Genomic DNA, 19,914 nt, shown 5'->3' with positions numbered 1-19,914 from the left:
CCCATTAGTAATCCTGCTCAGACAAGGGCAGTGAAAACAGAGCCCAAGGCTTTAGAAACAGCGAAAAAGGTTCAGTTCTGCCAGATAAACTGGACAGAAGTAACAGACCTTGATTCAAGTCTGAGAGAGGAAGTGAGTGTACAAGGGGCAAATTATTGGGCATTGCTTGATACTGTGCCGCTCAGACATTACTGAGGCCAGATTTAATAAAATCTGAGGTAATATTACCTCAGGAAACTGTGACTATCCAAGGAGTGAGGGGTCAACCAGAAAGTTTGCCTGTGGCCCTGGTGGAAATGACTTGGAGAGGCCGAGAGGGCCGATATAAAGTAGGCATTAATGCCCAGCAACAAGAACCAGTAATACTGGGAAGGGATGTAATGGGCGCCCAAGGAAAGATCTATGTAGTGACCAGACAGCAAATTGGCAGAGAAAAAGAAGCCATATTAAGGGGGGCTGAAACAAACAGGGTGGAATCTGTTAACCAGCCTCAGGTCACCATAGCAACCACTAGCAGGCCTGCTGAAGGAGACAAACTGTATCAAGTGGTCTCTGATAATGATGAGGCAGATCAATTCAGGGAAGAGCTGCAAAAAGATATAAGTTTAAAGCAGATAAAGGAAAAAGCTCTGACCCAACAGATTCCTTTCACTGACAAACTGAGGAATCAAGTTGTGTGTGAGAATGGGATTTTATATAGACTGGATGCCTGCTGAGAGAAAGGATGAATGTGAACCAGTGAAGCAATTAATAGTACCTAGCAAATACAGAACCAGATTGCTAGAGGTAGCCCACGATGTCCCATGTGCAGGACATCTGGGAATAAAAAAGACCAAGAGGAGATTGGCTGCACACTATTATTGGCCAAACATCTCCAAAGATGTAAAACAACATTGTCTATCTTGTGGAATATGCCAAAAGGTGGGAAAAAGTGGAGTAAAGACTAAGGCACCCTTAAAGCCCCTTCCTATAATTGGACAACCCTTGTATAGAGTGGGAATAGATTTGGTGGGCCCTTTTTCCAAACCCACAAGGCATGGCAAGAAATATTTATTGGTGGTGGTAGATTTTGCCACCAGGTACCCAGACGCAGAAGCACTAAGATCCGTGGAAGCCCCTGTAGTGACAGAGGCTTTATTAAAAATCTTTATGAGGCTGGGTTTCCCTCATGAAGTGCTGACGGATCAAGGCAGTGTATTCATGGGAGAAGTGATGCAATGTATGTGGAAATGTTGTGGTCTAAAACATCTAAAGACCACTACTTACCATCCCGCCACTAATGGTTAACAGAGAGATTCAATGGCGTTTTGAAGGGCATGATCAGAAGCTATGTTCAAGATCACCCACAAAACTGGGATGAACGGTTAGGATGCTTCTTGTTTGCATACAGAGAAGTCCCTCAGGAGTCAACAGGCTTCTCACCCTTTGAACTCATGTTCACTAGAAAAGTGAGGGGACCTTTGGAACTATTAAAAAATTCATGGGAAGGAACCCTGGGAGAGTACAAAACATCTGTAGTAGATTTTGTATTGGAATTCCGCAATAAATTAACATCAGTGATGGAGATGGTGAAAAAGAATTTGAGTCAAGCACAGGAGAAGCAACGTTACTGGTATGACAGAACAGCCAGAAAACGTGTGTATGATGTGGGAGATATGGTTATGGCGTTCATACCCAGGAAACATGACAAATTACAGGCTAACTGGGAAGGACCATATACCATCAGAGAAAGGCTTGACACAGTGACGTATGTAATCACCACAGACCAATTAAACAAAAGCAAAGTGGTTCATGTAAATATGTTGAAGCCTTACCATACCAGGGATGCACAGGTGTTGCAAGTTACCTTATTCCCTGAGGGAAGTGGGCCTGAACTTCCAGATTTGGTACAGGAAAGCAAAGACAAAGGAGGGGTAGATCAAGTGGAATGGTCAGAGGAGGTGAAGGAGGAAGTAAAAGAAGAGATTCTGAGAGTTTTGAAAACCTATAGGAATCTCTTTAGCAACAAACCTGGCCGAACCAGTATAGTTATACATTCCATTGATACTGGAGATCATGCCCCAATCAGATCTGTTCCGTACCGTGTGAATGGGAAAGTTTTGAATGAGATCAAAAAGGAGGTGGAAGATATGCTGGAATTAGGAGTGATCAGGGAATCCATCAGTCCCTGGGCCTCAAGTATTGTCCTGGTTCCGAAAAAAGATGGAACGACCAGGTTTTGCATTGATTATCGGCTAATCAATAAAATTACTGTCCCAGATGCGTATCCTATGCCTAGGGTAGACGCAATGTTAGAGTTATTGGGGGCAGCAACCATTATCTCTACACTAGATCTCTGTAAAGGATTTTGGCAAATGGAACTAGACGAGCAATCCAGAGCCAAAACTGCCTTCAGTACACCAGAGGGGTTATATGAGTTTGTGACCTTACCCATGGCACTAAGGAACTCACCAAGTTCATTTCAGAGGCTAATCAATACTGTGTTGCGAGGCATGTCAGATTTTGCAGTGGCCTATATCGATGACGTGGCCATTTTTAGCAAGTCGGTGCCTGAGCATGTCCAACACCTGACAACAGTATTGGAGGCCTTAAGAAAAGCAGGCCTCACAATAAAAGCTAAGAAATGCCAGTTTGGACTAAAGGAAGTAATCTATTTAGGACATAAGGTGGGGAGTGGGAAAATCACCCCCTTATGGAGCAAGGTGGAGGCAATACAAGCGTGGCCGATCCCCTTAACCAAAAAACAAGTAAGGGCATTTCTGGATGTAGCTGGATTTTATAGGAAGTTTGTGAGAAATTTTGGGGAAATAGCAACCCCCTTGCATGAATTAACAAAGAAGAAGTGTTCTGAGCGTGTGGTATGGACGGATGAATGTCAGAAGGCTTTTGATCTACTGAAGCAAGCCTTGTGCCAAGGACCCATATTAATAGCACCAGACTATGAGAAACCATTCATCGTGGCTACAGATGCGTCGGACATGGCGCTGGGAGTCGTCTTGCTGCAGGAGAGAGAAGGCACCAGACATCCAGTGGCGTACCTGAGTCGCAAGCTGACGCTGAGGGAGAAAAACTATTCGTCGGTCCAGAAGGAGTGCCTAGCGGTCGTGTGGGGACTGAACAAGTTGCGCCCATACGTGTGGGGACGAAGATTCACAGTGACTACGGATCATCGGGCCTTGTTATGGTTGCAGACTATGAAAAACCATAACACTATGCTGCAGAGGTGGTCCTGGGCCCTACAGGACTATCAAGTGGACTTCCAGTTCATAAAAGGCAAGGACAATGTACTGGCCGATGGACTTTCCAGGCAAGTGGCTGGGACTGCAGTGACGTGACCAGACGGAGGAACAAAGAAAGACATTTTCCCCATAGAGACTTTTATTTGTTAACGTGACGTATAAATCCTGGAACAGGAATAATACTCTGCCGTTGTTTTAGGGGGGGGGGGAATGTGATGTTCCTATATTAATGTATGTATGGTAAGTGTTGGTTGTTTAGAAGATATATGGTAAGTAGTGAAAGAGGAGGGGGAGTGAATGGGCAGTAGAATGCTAGATGATTGGCTGAGTTTTTAAAATGGCTGAACGTATAAAAGGAAGAGTGAGAGTGGAATCGGGGGGAGAAGAGAACTGAGTGGGTTGCTTGGTGGGGTTTAGAGAGTTGTTTGACAGGAGAATGGAGAAGGAGGGAGGTGGAGTTCGGATTAGTATTGAGTAAAACCATATGCTTATGTGCTTTAAGAAGAAATCTTGTTAGCTTTGTTATCTTTAATAAATACTTAATTTGGTTTACCAAAGGCCTGATCCTTGGCTGGGGTTTCACAGACCAGAAGGGAGGGTAAGGTAATGATGACCAAGGCTGAAGGGGAACTGTAACAAATGGTGGCAGCGGTGAAGAGAATAACAATACCAGTATTCAGAGTCTCTGGGAATACTAGTATTAGGACGTGACTGGTGGTTGCCTAGCAGGGGGATCTGTTGAGATCTGTGCTAGAGCGGGGAGAGAAACAATAAAAAAAGGCAGTCCGGACTGGTGGAGTCCCTGGTGGTGCCTAGTGACAGGCAGTAGCCACGCGCAGGTAGGAACCTGACAGGGAGAGCCAGGGAAGGACGCCTCACAGTGCTCCTTCAAGTATTTGAGTAATAATCTATTTAAGACTTTAAAGGGAAGGACCAGAACCTTACATTGGGCTGGAAAGTAAATAGGCAGCCATTGTAGATTTTCAGGTACAATGTGAACTACTGTGGCTGTACCCTTCAAAATTCTAGCAACTGAGTTCTGCACTAACTATAAGCACATCCTCGTATCTCATGACTGAAGCCTTTGGTGAGGGACTTTTTGTAAACAGCTTTTTTGTAAAGTCCAGGTATTTCAGACCAGTCCCTTCTTCCAAGGCCACATACCTCACCAACTGAGCTCCACAACCTCCTCAAGTGCTTTTGCCTGATGAGAGTGTGTCCTTGAACTGTGATGATGCCTCTTGCTTGTGTGGATGAGGAGGGGGGGTGATTAGAAGCCTTTTTTGTGGTTGAAATTTAACCGTGGAAAATAAAATCACATCTGTTGCCCTACCCTCTGAGTTTCCCTCTGGTCCCATCCACCTCTGAAATGTGGCCCCCAGAAAGTTGTCCAGGAGGAAATGTGGCCCTTGGACTGAAGCCGGTTCCCCACCACTGCTGAAGAACTTCATCTCTTGTCTATTTCACTTGATTCTTCAGACAATTTCCCTGAAAAAATCAGTTACGGCACAGGTATGGGTCCTGTGTCTTTCACAACAAAGACAGATGCAAAGTGGTCATTCAGTTTCTCTGCAATCTCCCTATCCTCCTCCTTTGGTGTATAATGGTCCAACTGGCTCCTCACTCATTTGGTGCTTCTGCTTCTTTAAAGACATTTTTTTATTGTTAGTTTTAACAACATTCTCTTCACATTCTTTCACTTGCCTTATCATCTTATATTTGCCACAATTTATTTTCCTTTCTTTTCTTCCCATTTAGGCCAGACCTTTTTCCTTTTTTCTGAAAGAAGTCTTTTTATATTTTAAGGCCATGCATATATTATTACAGGACGTTTAAGTATTCTTTGTGTTGCTTCATGAAAGTTTCCCTAATAGTTTGATGAAATATAGAACCTTTCTTCAGTTTCTAGGAGAAATTTTATATTATGCATCCTTTCCATTGAGTAAATATGTAGCCTATAGGCATTATCAAGATAAACCTCACAGGAAAATCAGAATTGAATATTCTGCACTTCAGGAGACTCAGTGGAACCCCTTGCTTTTTTAAAAAAGTTTTTTTTTAAGGATCTTGTTTTGTTTTTCATTTGGACCACTGGCCTTCCTTACATAAATCAATATATTTTTGTCCTGGTGAGCCAGCCTAATAGGGGTTTGTCTTCAGGCAAACAAAAGCTGCTGCAATGTGGATATTAATTTATTTCCCCCTCATTCATCTCTGTGAAATGTTCCTTCGAAAATCTAGCTGGGACCACTTAAAGACTGATACCAGTAAGAGAAACAGTCTAGTAGGCATCCACCTGGAGACATATTGAGGGAGGAGGGATGTAAAAGCAGAAACTGCAAGACTGAACTTAGTCCAGAAAGCCTTCCCCCAACCCTCCAGTGATTGTTTCAGCACAAGATTTTGCTACTTACAAAAAAGGAGTCTTAAGCCAGGCTCCTGGCTAGTGTTCAGGTATGCTGATGACAATACATTAGCTTTTCCTTTTCCTTGCCACATTGAAGGGAAGCAGTCAACTGAACCACTTGAAATTATACGCGAGTTGGTTCTCACTGTAAGACTTGTCATGTCAGGGTAAAGCAGGGATGGAGAAGCTGTGGCCCTTTGGATATTGCTGGACTACAACTCCCACCATCCTCAACCATTAGCCATGTTGCCTGGAGCTAATGGGAGTTGTACTTTCAACAGTAAGTGGAGGGCTGCAGGTTATCCATCCCTGGAGCCAAGTCTGTCCCATGCCTCATGTTTGCATTTATCCCAATTAGGACTGCAATGTTTACTCTATCTGGATGTGGAAAGCCTGTCCTCAGTAGGCCATGCTCTGGGAACTTCTATGTAAAACCAGTGTTCTTCAACCTTGGGTCCCCAGATGTTGCTGGACTACAACTCCCATCATCCCTGACCGTTGACCATGCTGTCAAGGGATGATGGGAGTTGTAGTCTAGCAACATCTGGGGACCCAAAGTTGAAGAACAGTGGATTTGGAGACTATTGCAGTATGTTATATGTAGGATTGCCTTTGAAAACTGTTTGGAAACTGCAACATGCAAAATGCAGCAGCCAGATTATTTAACTGGGGTTCAGGTTTATGATACCAATTCTGGCCCAGCTGCATTGGCTGCCAAGCCCTATTGTGTGATTCAGTTTGTACTAAAGCGTATTGCGACAAGGCTTCCTGCCATCTGTAGGCAGGACTGTATCTCCAGGTCTTGCTCCACCTATTTTTAAAAGAAAGTCTCCCCACGGTGCAGCATGATATGATTTCTTCATGCAACCAAGCGTTTGTTAGCAGGATCTGTATCACCAGGTGTAGCCCACCTGCTTCTAGTAGAAAGGTTAATACAACTGCATTATGAAAATGGGCAAGTCTCCTCCCCATGGCATAGCCTTTCAGGAACAATTTTTCACATTTCCCTCCTCCTTTTTTGAAACAAGTGTAGAAAAACACCTTATTACCCATGAATCAAGAGTGGAAGCAGCTGCTGCTTCTGCTGCTGCTTTTTCTTCTTCTTCTCGGTAGATCTATGTCCCAGATGTTGGACTACAGCTCACTTCATCCCTGACCATTGGCCATGCTGGTTGGAGTGGATAGAAGTTGTAGTCCAGTGACATCTGGTCTATAGCTCTGCTGCCCAAGTCATTAACTTCTCTTGTCATTGAGACATGTGGTGCCTCTCCTCAAATCCCTTCACTGGCTTCACAGCCTCTTCCACATGTAGCTCCTTGAGCTTACAGTCAAAGCTCTCCATCCTGCCATCCTGTCCTTACCTCCAAATGCATTCCTGCCTGTGACTCTTGTTCCTCCCATTCTCATCCATCCCAGACTCCCACTTCCTCAAACCCCTTGGTCAGGGACTCCCTCCAAGCACACCTATACGGCACCACTTCTTTCTTTCAGATCCTTTCTTATACTCCTTATTTCTTATCCCTATCTGAAGCAAAGCTTTAGTACACTCAAAAAGCATTTGCATGTTTTCATCCCATGTTACCCTTGCCTCCCTTCCCACTCTTCATTGTGTTTCCTACTGCTGAAATTTAGATTCTGCCTTGCTCTTCTGGGCAGCGGCATGTCATGCTACACTCTGTAAAGTATCGTGTTCGTTGATGGCACTGTATAAATAGTTAATAAATACATTTCGTCTGAGATAACTTGCCTAGAAACAAATGACTGCATGGTCCTCTTTGTTTGGAAGTGTTAGTGTATATCGGGTGGGGAACCTTAGATGTGGAGGCAAAATTTGGCCCTCCAAGCCTCTCCATCTGGCCCTCAGAACTTTCCCCAGGCCACATCCCTCACTCACCCCACTCTACACTATGGAGTGTTTTTGGCTGGCTGGAATGTGTCCTTGAACTCTGATAATGCCTCTTGCTTGTCCGGGACAAGCAACTAGTATGTAGAAACTAGTCTACTGTACAAAAGTGAAATTTGCATTCCTTGCTGTGCCTACGTTTGCCTGTAGCCTCACCCAATCCTTAACATGTGGCCCTGGGAAGGTTTCTTAGAAGGGAACGCAGCCCTTGGGATAAAAAAGATTCCCCAGCCCTGCTGTAAATGGTCTCTCTTAGCTGGCAGGAGCTGAGATCAACACCGAAACAGTGCATTCAGTCCCCAGGAGAGGGAGCCCCTTATGTGTGCTGATTAGCAGAAACTACTAGCTAATTGAAGTACAAGTGGCTTTAACAGGCACCAGAGTGAATTTCATTCAGTTCTCTTTGGCCAAAAGGATGCTACAATCATGATTTTAAAATTGATGGTAATTTGAGGCAATGTAGTGGAGAAAAGAGAATAGAAGATATTCTTCAGTGCAGGTGGGAGGCTTAATTCAGGTTCAAAACCATTTGAAGCTGGAGGGTGCTGACGTCACCCACAGAAGATGGAGGCAATAATCTGTATGTTCCTCTCCCCACCGCTGTTTAGCCATATCACCTGTTAAATTTTTTAAATCTTTGAACTTTTACCATCATCTGCCAAAATATGCAACAAAGACCTCAACCTCAATGAGAAAAAAGCCTGAAGACTTATTTCAAGTCGAGAGAGCAAGTAGCTACATCAGAGGTATCTGACATTGATGAAGACGGGCCCGGCATGGCTGCCAAGCAAGTGAAACTGTCAAAGAAAGACAAAGCGGTGGCGACATTTCTTTTAGCAGAAATGACAGCCAAATTTGATAAACTCCAAAATGATCTTACAGCAGAATGGAAAGCAGCTATTAAGCCTATAGATGACAGGGTAACAAAAGCAGAGAACACCCTTTCTGAAGTTGCAACTACTGCGGGGGAAGCAATGGACACCAATCTTACTCTGCAACTCTGACTGGAGGAGGCAGAGAACGACAAATGTCGCTTAAATCTGAAAATCTGTGGTTTTATTGAAAGCCGTGAACAACAAGATTTATGCTCTTTTATGCTCCAGTGGAAACACTAAAGATAGAAGAGTTGGTGGAAACTGACATAGTGGCTGCCTTCCAAAACTGCCCTGAAAACCTCCAAAATACGAAACGTCAGAGAGATATTATCCTCCACTTTCAAAATCAGCTCACTAAAGACACCATGTTGAAGCAAGCTCAAAATCTAGAACACAATTCTTGCCAAGAGAACACTATTCAGCTTCTTCATGACTGAAGCCGAGGCGTGATTTTCGCCCTTAGACGGAGAAGCTTCAAAAGGCGGGAATCAAGTACAGATGGGGTTTTCCTTTCCAGTTGCTTACCACTGTAGATGGCGTAATTCACCGTGTCTCCACCCATAAGGGTTTGAGAAGCATCCTCTATTTCTGAACCTGGGATCAGCCTTTCCTATGCCGATAGCGACCTGAACTGGCACAGAAAGCCCAGGCCCCAGAAGGAGCAAAAGAAAAGAAGATTCAAATGGACTGAGACATTTTACCCAATGGGAGCCACATGCTACATTTCCACTCTAGACAACACAGAGAAAGCTCCTTCCACCTCTCGGAAAACCCAGTTAGCTCATATTTCATACTACTTACCTTGGGTGTTTTGGCAGAGAATCTAAAATTCTTGTTACTTCTAGCGGTGGGGGGAAGGGGTGAGCTTCCATTAGGGATGCATCTTAATCCCCGCAAGAGTTCCTCATTGGATCTCCACCTGCCTGAGTGTTGGATTTTTTTCTTTGTTTTGGGAATATCCTTGGTTGGTACTCTCATCTGGCATACTTGTTGAAGGAATGTTTTCCCACAAGGTTTAATAGTTTAACTTTCTCTGTTAGTTTAAAGTTTCATTGTATAAAATACTAAGCCAAATCTAATGTCTCCACCTGATTCCTTTATGGGTTTGGATACCATAAAAGTTCTGACACTTAATGCCCAGGAGTAGGCAACCCAATTAAGAGATGCATGGTGTTGAATGCCTTATGTAGAGACTCTCCCGATGTGCAGGAGACACATCATAGAAAATGCACAGACTGCCTACTGAAACATAGGCGTTATCCACAACAACAATTTACCTCCCCAGGCACGTCTAAATCTAGAGAGGTTGCACTGCTTTTGGCTCATACACTTAACTTTAAAATAATCTCTTCCCAAAAAGATGAAAAAGGCTGATATATTTTTGCTAAAGGCACCCTGTGTGGTAAATTAATCACGCATTGGTTTCTGGTCCAAATTCAAATCAGTTCTCCTTTCTGGAGCAGACCCTTACAGATTTGGGTCTGTTCGGGGAAGGAGAGTTGCTTCTTGCGGGAGATTTAAATATGGTAAATCAGCCCAAACTGGACAGGCAAAGATCGAGAGGTTTGGATAATCAATCCCATTGTTCACTTTCAGAACTTTTGTCCTGATTTCACATGATTGATGTCTGGAGAACTCTTTGCCCCACTGATTGTAATTACACTTGCTGTACCCCAAGATTCCAAAATTATGCAAGATTAGATTACATTCTTGCTTCTACCAATTGGGGGGATAAACTGGTCGATGCAGGAGTTAGCTGTATAGAACTATCTGACCATGCCGCTGTTTGGGCCCAGCTACAACACCTCTCTACACACCATCATGATCCCAGCTGGTGAGTCTCTTCTTCCCTGCTACAAGACAAAATGTCTTGGGACAACTTGGAAAAATCTATTAAGGAATATTTTGACTTGAATGCTGGCACTTAAAATTAAAAAGGTAGCAGAGCAGCTTTTAAACTGACTGAGGGGGGAAACCCGACAGGAGCTGAGAAAGGTCCGGTTCGGAATAAACCTCCCCCCTGGGATAAAAACCAAAGAAATGATGAAATTTTAAAAGGGGTAGGCCTAGAAGTAGACATTGTGAGAGCAGGGGCACAGGATATAAATTCAGAAGAGCAAAATTACCACAGGCCTAACCACAAGTCCCAAAGACACTTGAACAGAGACACTGCTTACAAGTGCCTGTACGCTAATGCTAGGAGCCTCCGAACCAAGATGGGAGAACTGGAGTGCTTGGTCTTAGAGAAGAGCATTGATATAGTGAGCATAGCTGAGACCTGGTGGAATGGAGAAAACCAGTGGGATACGGTTATCCCTGGATATAAACTATATCGGAAGGACAGGGAAGGACGTATCGGTGGCGGAGTCGCTCTATACGTGAAAGAAGGCATTGAATCCAACAAGCTCGAAACCCCAAAAGAGGCGGACTCCTCCACAGAATCGTTGTGGGTGGTGATACCATGCCCCAGGAGGGACTTAATACTGGGAACGATCTATCGTCCCCCTGATCAAAATGCTCAGGGAGACCTTGAGATGAGATATGAAATTGAGGAAGCATCCAAACTAGGAAATGTGGTAGTAATGGGTGACTTCAACTACCCGGACATAGACTGGCTGCATATGTGTTCCAGTCATGACAAAGAAGCAAAGTTTCTAGATATTCTAAATGACTATTCCCTAGATCAGTTGGTCATGGAACCGACCAGAGGGACGGCAACCCTGGACTTAATCCTCAGTGGGGACCGGGACCTGGTGCGAGATGTAAGTGTTGTTGAACAGATTGGGAGCAGTGACCGTAGTGCTATTAAATTAAACATACATGTAACTGGCCAATTGCCAAGAAAATCCAACACGGTCACATTTGACTTCAAAAGAGGAAACTTCACAAAAAGGAGGGGATTGGTAAAAAGAAAGCTGAAAAACAAAGTTTAGAGGGTCACATCACTCGAAAATGCTTGGAAATTGTTTAAAAACAGGCCTTTGGGACCGCCGGGATGGGCTAATTACATACTGAATGCCTGTTGTTGTGTACTGCATATGTTGTTATTTTTGTTACTGCTGATTATATTGTATTTTATTGTAATTATTGTATTTTATTGTATTTTATTGAAATTTAATATGTACGTCGCCTAGAGTGGCTTCGGCCAGATAGGCGACCTAAAAATTAAATTTACATTTAATTTACATAAAATTTACATAAATTTTACATAAATTTACATAAAAGAACGCTGAAAAACAAAGTCCAGAGGGTCACATCACTCGAAAATGCTTGGAAGTTGTTTAAAAACACTATATTAGAAGCTCAACTGGAGTGCATACCGCAGATCAGAAAAGGTACCGCCTGGGCCAAGAAGATGCCAGCATGGTTAACAAGCAAAGTCAAGGAAGCTCTTAGAGGCAAAAAGTCTTCCTTCAGAAAATGGAAGTCTTGTCCGAATGAAGAAAATAAAAAAGAACACAAACTCTGGCAAAAGAAATGCAAGAAGACAATAAGGGATGCTAAAAAAGAATTTGAGGAGCACATTGCTAAGAACATAAAAACCAACCACAAAAAATTCTATAAATACATTCAAAGCAGGAGACCATCTAGGGAGACAATTGGACCCTTGGGTGATAAGGGAGTCAAAGGTGTACTAAAGAACGATAAGGAGATTGCAGAGAAGCTAAATGAATTCTTTGCATCTGTCTTCACAGTGGAAGATATAGGGCAGATCCCTGAACCTGAACTAACATTTGCAGGAAGGGATTCTGAGGAACTAAGACAAATAGTGGTAACGAGAGAGGAAGTTCTAGGCTTAATAGACAATACAAAAACTGACAAATCACCGGGCCCGGATGGCATCCACCCGAGAGTTCTCAAAGAACTCAAAGGTGAAATTGCTGATCTGCTAACTAAAATATGTAACTTGTCCCTTGGGTCCTCCTCCGTGCCTGAGGACTGGAAAGTGGCAAATGTAACGCCAATCTTCAAAAAGGGATCCAGAGGGGATCCCGGAAATTACAGGCCAATTAGCTTAACTTCTGTCCCTGGAAAACTGGTAGAAAGTATTATTAAAGCTAGATTAACTAAGCACATAGAAGAACAAGCCTTGCTGAAGCAGAGCCAGCATGGCTTCTGCAAGGGAAAGTCCTGTCTCAGTAACCTATTAGAATTCTTTGAGAGTGTCAACAAGCATATAGATAGAGGTGATCCAGTGGACATAGTGTACTTAGACTTTCAAAAAGCGTTTGACAAGGTACCTCACCAAAGGCTTCTGAGGAAGCTTAGCAGTCATGGAATAAGAGGAGAGGTCCTCTTGTGGATAAGGAATTGGTTAAGAAGCAGAAAGCAGAGAGTAGGAATAAACGGACAGTTCTCCCAATGGAGGGCTGTAGAAAGTGGAGTTCCTCAAGGATCGGTATTGGGACCTGTACTTTTCAACTTGTTCATTGATGACCTAGAATTAGGAGTGAGCAGTGAAGTGGCCAAGTTTGCTGACGACACTAAATTGTTCAGGGTTGTTAAAACAAAAAGGGATTGCGAAGAGCTCCAAAAAGACCTCTCCAAACTGAGTGAATGGGCGGAAAAATGGCAAATGCAATTCAATATAAACAAGTGTAAAATTATGCATATTGGAGCAAAAAATCTGAATTTCACATATACGCTCATGGGGTCTGAACTGGCGGTGACCGACCAGGAGAGAGACCTCGGGGTTGTAGTGGACAGCACGATGAAAATGTCGACCCAGTGTGCGGCAGCTGTGAAAAAGGCAAATTCCATGCTAGCAATAATTAGGAAAGGTATTGAAAATAAAACAGCCGATATCATAATGCCGTTGTATAAATGTATGGTGCGGCCGCATTTGGAATACTGTGTACAGTTCTGGTCGCCTCATCTCAAAAAGGATATTATAGAGTTGGAAAAGGTTCAGAAGAGGGCAACCAGAATGATCAAGGGGATGGAGCGACTCCCTTACGAGGAAAGGTTGCAGCATTTGGGGCTTTTTAGTTTAGAGAAAAGGCGGGTCAGAGGAGACATGATAGAAGTGTATAAAATTATGCATGGCATTGAGAAAGTGGATAGAGAAAAGTTTTTCTCCCTCTCTCATAATACTAGAACTCGTGGACATTCAAAGAAGCTGAATGTTGGAAGATTCAGGACAGACAAAAGGAAGTACTTCTTTACTCAGCGCATAGTTAAACTATGGAATTTGCTCCCACAAGATGCAGTAATGGCCACCAGCTTGGATGGCTTTAAAAGAAGATTAGACAAATTCATGGAGGACAGGGCTATCAATGGCTACTAGCCATGATGGCTGTGCTCTGCCACCCTAGTCAGAGGCAGCATGCTTCTGAAAACCAGTTGCCGGAAGCCTCAGGAGGGGAGAGTGTTCCTGCACTCGGGTCCTGCTTGCGGGCTTCCCCCAGGCACCTGGTTGGCCACTGTGAGAACAGGATGCTGGACTAGATGGGCCACTGGCCTGATCCAGCAGGCTCTTCTTATGTTCTTATGTTCTTATGTTCCCTCAATTGTATGGGATGCAATGAAATCTGTTATCCAGGGGTTTTGTATGAGTAAACTTATGGCACATAAGAAATTAAATAAATTAGAAAAAGATAGGTTACTAAAGGAAATTGCAGACCTGGAGTTAGAACACAGATGTGGGGTGGGTGGGTTCTAGAATCTATCGCTCTCTCCTCCAGAAAAGGGGAAAACTTGAACTAGAATTTGCAAAACTCTCAGGCAACTGATGTATACCAAACAAAAATAGTTTGAATTTGGGGATAAAAACTCCAAATTGCTTGCTAACCGTATTTGGAAAAAACAGGAAGATAGGAAAATTTACACTATCCAGTCCAAGATGGGGGTTTAATCACTCATTCCAAGTATCAATAATGTTTTTGCTGAATTTTACTTAGAACTCTACTCTGAAACTAGTTCATTAGCACAAACAATTGACAGCTTTTTATGTGGGATACCTATGACCCCCTCCACACACACACACACACAAGATCATATGCACTTGCTAAATCAGCCTGTCTCCACAGAGGAGGTATTAGTGGCAATAAAAAACTCACAAATTACAAAGCTCCAGGGACAGACAGTTTTGGAGGAAACTTCTATTAAAAATGTAACAACCTCTTTGCATCCACTTAGCCTTTCTTTTATCTGATATCTTAGACGGAGGACAAATCCCACTCTCCTGGCACTACTATAGGATTATAGTCCTTCCAAAGCAGGGAAAAGACCTGACATTGGCTGGATCCTATAGACCCATTAACCTATTAAATCAAGATGAAAAAATATTTACATCTATTCTAGCTTCTCGACGAAACACTTTATTACTCAATACATCTCCCCAGACCAAACTGGTTTTATGCCATGTAGACAGATTTCAGACCCAGTAAAACTTCAGGCTCCCCTTTGGCTCTCCTGTCATTAGACACATGTAAGGCCTTTGACAGATTGAACTGGAATTATCTCCGTTCACTAATGTCTAAACTTGACATGGGACAACCTTTTATAGATGCCATAATGCAGCTCTATAACAAATCAACAATAACTGTTCGGGTTAATGGCACTGATTTAGTGGGATTTGCAATACGCCGTGGGGTGAAACAGGGATGCCCACTGTTCCCACTCCTGTTCGTGATCTCCATAGAACCACTTGCCATTGCCATTCATTCTAACCCACATATTGTTGGCCCTTTCATCAGTGGATCTCAACATGTCATCAGTTTATTTGCAGATGACATAGCTTTGATGCTGTCAAACCCACAAGAGGCAATTGGAGAAATATTGATGGTCTTATCTAATTATGGTAATATAGCATGTTTCAAAATTAACATGCTCAAATTTGAGATTATGTATCTAGGAATGTCACCAGAGGAAAAGCGGCAGATTAGGAAATTGTCTGGTTTCAAGGAATGCCCTAGGGGTCTATCTGACCAAAAATCTAATATGCTTAGGAACAGAGAATTATACCCCCTTATTACACCAAATCCATCCAGAACTTAAGAGGTGGGCTAAACTGAATTTGTTGTGGTTGGGTGGAGTAGTGTTAGTGAAAATGTCTTTTTTACAAAATTCTCATTCCTTTTTCAGACTCTTCTGTGGCTATTCCCAACAAAAAAATGCGCATATGGCAAATACTGCTTAGTAAATTTATATACAGAGGCAAAAAAGCTAGGATCAGTAACAAAATCCAATATAACATGAGATACAGGGGAAGCTTAGAGATACCACACCTACAATATTATTTTGATGCTTTTCAAAATACAACATGTGCTTTACAACAGATATACTCTGATACACAATGACGCAAACAAACTATGGATCAGTATAGAATTAGTTAACCTGCTTTACAGGGCCATGCCATTCTTCCCCAAAGAAGGGAAAATGAACAATGTAGATAACCCATTCTTAAAATTAACTTTTACAGTTTGGAACTCTTGGTGTAGGAAACTCGCCCGACCAGTCTCCCCATTAACACCGTATTCCTTTCATCCTATGTTTATTCAGGCAGGTCACGTTTTTAAACTGTCTGCTTGGGAAATGGGTGGCCTATATAGGTTGAAAGACCTGTATGAGAACAACTTCCCATTGTCTGGAAACATAATGAAAAAATACGTCCCAGGCATCAATTTAAACTGGTTCCATTGTAATCAACATCCATTTCCTCCTTAAACCTATAGTTATGGGGCAGGCATCACAACCTCTTACTGCCTTTGAAAATTTAATCCTGCTAGCACAGAACAATCCATGAAAACTAGTTTCTAGGATTTATAGAATGTTACTAGTAGAATGGATGGGTTCTCTCATAGGTACCAAACTGATGTGGGGCGAGGAACTTAATATTGTAAAAGAAGTGGAGCAATGGAATACTATGTGATCCAAGTGTCCCTTGAAATCTATATCTGCTCAAATCCAAGAAAATTTCTAAAAATTATACACAATAGTACATGATTCCACTCAAGCTGTCCCACATCACCAACTCTACTAGTCCTGACTGTTGGAGGCAATGTGACACATGTGGATCGTATCTACATATGTGGTGGGATTGTCCCCATGTCCAAACCTTTTGGGTAATGGAGTTCTCAGAGATTACTCTAATTATGAGACAGCCTTTGACGCTGTGCCCAGTACTAGCATTGTTAAAACTTTTCATTAATTCAAATCAAGATAAGCAATTCAAGAAACTGGTTCTACTGCTATTGGTAGCAGCTGGACTTGAGATCGCTCACAAGTAGTGAACACTTGAAGGACTTTCTTTGGACACATAGTATAACTGTGTTTCGTCGATAGCTCTGGGTGAGAATTTGACATCACAAATACGGATAGTACAAGGTAGAACACATAAAAATAAATTTGATATCACATGGTACCCCTTTATTCAATTTGTCAGTTCAGACTGCATACATAACCCTCCAACATCTCATGATCAAATATGGAGATCTACACTAGGAAGGTAACAAAGGAAACAGATACCAGGATTCTTTTCTTTTTCCTCTTCTTTATAAGCAACTTTATTGTCGATTTATACTTGGGATTGTTCAGTATTTTGTATTGTATGTACAATTTGTCAAATTTCAAATAAAAGTTTTAAAAAACCTATTTGGAGCTACTAATCCAAATAATTTTCCAGATCATCACAGCCATCTTTATTTTAGCTTGCTGGGACTTCATAATCTTTCTCTTTCTCCAAGGAGTTCAGGATGACATACATGTGCTCATCCTCCCAATGACCTTGGAAGATAGGTTAGGTTGAGATTGGCCCAGTACCAATAATTGAGCTTTATTGCTGACCAGCTATTTGAACCCTGGTTTCCCTGGTCCAAGTCAAAGCACTATATTCAACGTAGTGCTAATGCCAACTTTCCATCAGTGCAGGGATTTATCTTTGCGCAATGGAATCTTCTCCCCCTCTCCTTCCCCTGCATGCCCCCTACATCTGTTCTGGGTTTCCCCCCAACCTTCTGGAGCAGATTTGGTAACAACACAGGGCACGAGTGGGGGGGGGGGGAAGGGGGGAAAGGTGCCGTTGGAGTAGTGGTTATTTTTGTGCTAGCACTATTTCATTGACTACTGCCCCAACACTCTAACTGAAGCCTGCACAACACGTGACCCACCATGCTGATTGCAGCCCATCAGCCATGTCTTGCAGGTTACCAGATACTTTGCAGTCTCCCTATTATACAGTCAGATACAGCCAGGCAGACAGCCAAACTGGGAAGCCCTCTCTGGGCTGTCATCACTGGTTAGCAGTGCATGGCTTGGTGGATCACAAGTTTGTTGGTTTATTTGACAAATTTATAATTTGTCTAGAGTCCTCAAAGCAGCTCGCAACATTGAACTGGCTTACTTTATTTTCTTTTACACAAGTAGGTTTTCATACAATCTAATAGCCTTCCCCTTAAGGAAATAATTGATATCCTATCTAACGTGTATGTCATAAGAGTGTTTTGAATATTAACTGTTGGGGTATATTGTAAAACAGTTCAACTGAAGTACAGTATGAAAGCATTCTCTATTTTTCTTTCTAACTGATCTGAAGGGCGATTGATACTGATGCTGATAGATCAGTGATTTCCAAAGGTGCCCTTGTGAAAAATCTCTCGGTCCATGCAGAATGTGACAACTGTGACCAGTTTGAGTTGAATACAGAAATTTTTGCTTAACTCCTGAGTGGTATTAAAATTCACAAAAGTTGTTTAAAAATATTCATTGCAGATATTAGACAATTTGGAACGTGGCTTTGCAGAAGATGGAAGCATGACTAACATTACCCAGGAGAACAGACAAGGTAGGCATTCCCTAAAGCCTTTTATTCCATAGACAGTGTATTTTTATCGCTTGCCCAGATACTGTCAGAAAATCTCACAAGATTGCTCTGAAGCCGTTAAAACAGTGGTATTGTCGTTCATACAGCCTGTTCAGCCTTAAAATAATGCACCCTGTATTTTGATTGCTGGAAATCATTTCACAGATTTGCTTTTTATTTTGGTCATGGTGATGCATTAAATCAAGTTCTTCTCCCCAGTTTAAAAAAAATGGCTGCCGTTTTAGAATGACAGATTTATGATTATAGCAGTGTGATGCGTAGAAATCGAAGACAAATCAAAGCATTTAGTTTTAAACTTCAGCTCATTGTCTCCATAAGTTTTTCTTCTGGCATTTAAGGTTCAGGTTCAGACCCAGGCTTGCCCCCTGAGGTGTCAATTGCTTGTTAGATGTTTTGTTTGAAGGATCTTTTACCCTACATTACCATATTTTTATTGCATATTTTGCAGGGCTTTTACTTTACCAATGTTTCCCCAAGAGTAAAAGAAACATACTTGAGGATATGACAGTACTGTGGAAGATATCTTATGGAGACCCACCAGGGCTGCAGCGGGGAGAGGAAATGGACAAATATTGCCTCCCCCACCCCCGGTTCCCTTCTGCCAGTAGGATCCTCTGCTGGATCTTGGTCCTGTTCATGAACAGAAGGAGCCCTTCTGTTCACTGATGCCTAGTTAAGATTCAAACCTATTTTTCTAACATTTAAAATAATTGGCATTCTTAACAAATTTCTGTTGTATTGTGCCCTTTTAGCCCTCTTGATGGCTTGTGTGCTGTCAGAGAGCCACCTAAGTCCAGGTAACCTAGGCTCGATTTGGCACACTCTCCCTGGTGCATCGGGTATTTGAGCAGGAAGAGAGTCCAGCTAGTCTCTGCAGACTTCAATCAGCCAGAGGCAATGCGCCTGTTAAAGTGTAGATAACTTGAGCACTGTTGTGGAAATTTCCTGTGTAAAATCCTCAAAATTAACTGAGATCATAAAGAATTGAAAGAAGAATTAAACTGATGCAAAGGTCACAAGGACTGAAACTTGGATTGTCCATTCACTCCATTCTTATGGAGAATTTAGATAATCTTGCTGCCAAGCTGTTGTACTTCCAGTGTTTTCTGTAGTGTCCTCCCACCTTTGTAAATGCCTGGTTTGGTTTGGTTTGATTTTGAACTATTTTTCTGACTTGAAATGCATCTCCCATAGCATCCTGTCTTGTGCGGATTGGCAAAGTCCTGTTGATTCCCCACTTCGAAGCAGTGGTCTGTGAGGTGCTTGGTGAAACCCCAGTTTTCTTTGTTTACCCTATTTCTCGTAACTAGCATTTGTTTATTCTCTGTCTAAAGTATTACTTGGACCAAAAAAAAACCCCACTAGTACATACGCATGAAACTTTTGAAGAACACCTCTCCCTTTCCTCAAAGTAACAATAATGGCAGAACTAGGTAGAAAGGGGCGATGAGAAATACCAATTCTGCAGCAACACTGAAAGGCCCCAGTGCAGAAATGGACCTGTTTTCAGTGACTCTGGTCCAACTCATTGAGCATATTTAGTAATTATAGAGTGAATACTACCTTTCCTTCAGCTAAATACTACCCATCTTGAGATTAAAAGGTGTGTGTAGGACTGCAAGGTAAGTGGGCAAGGATTTTTTGGCACCTTGAGCCATGAGTGAAAC

General features: G+C 42.4%; 1 protein-coding gene across 7 annotated transcripts in view; it reads left to right on the top strand.

Annotated features, from left to right (window-relative positions):
* TRAPPC12 (trafficking protein particle complex subunit 12) overlaps window positions 1-19,914 on the top strand; it is a 69,722-nt gene that overhangs the window by 32,652 nt on the left and 17,156 nt on the right. For all 7 annotated transcript variants that reach the window (XM_061622861.1, XM_061622857.1, XM_061622859.1 and 4 more), the window contains one exon: window positions 18,136-18,208. In XM_061622861.1, the coding sequence (XP_061478845.1) occupies window positions 18,136-18,208 (73 nt within the window). The remainder of the gene's footprint in view (window positions 1-18,135; window positions 18,209-19,914) is intronic.

Source organism: Rhineura floridana, chromosome 4, assembly GCF_030035675.1.
Source record: "Rhineura floridana isolate rRhiFlo1 chromosome 4, rRhiFlo1.hap2, whole genome shotgun sequence".
NCBI lineage: Eukaryota > Metazoa > Chordata > Lepidosauria > Squamata > Rhineuridae > Rhineura > Rhineura floridana.
This window is presented reverse-complemented; position numbering and strand designations above follow the sequence as displayed.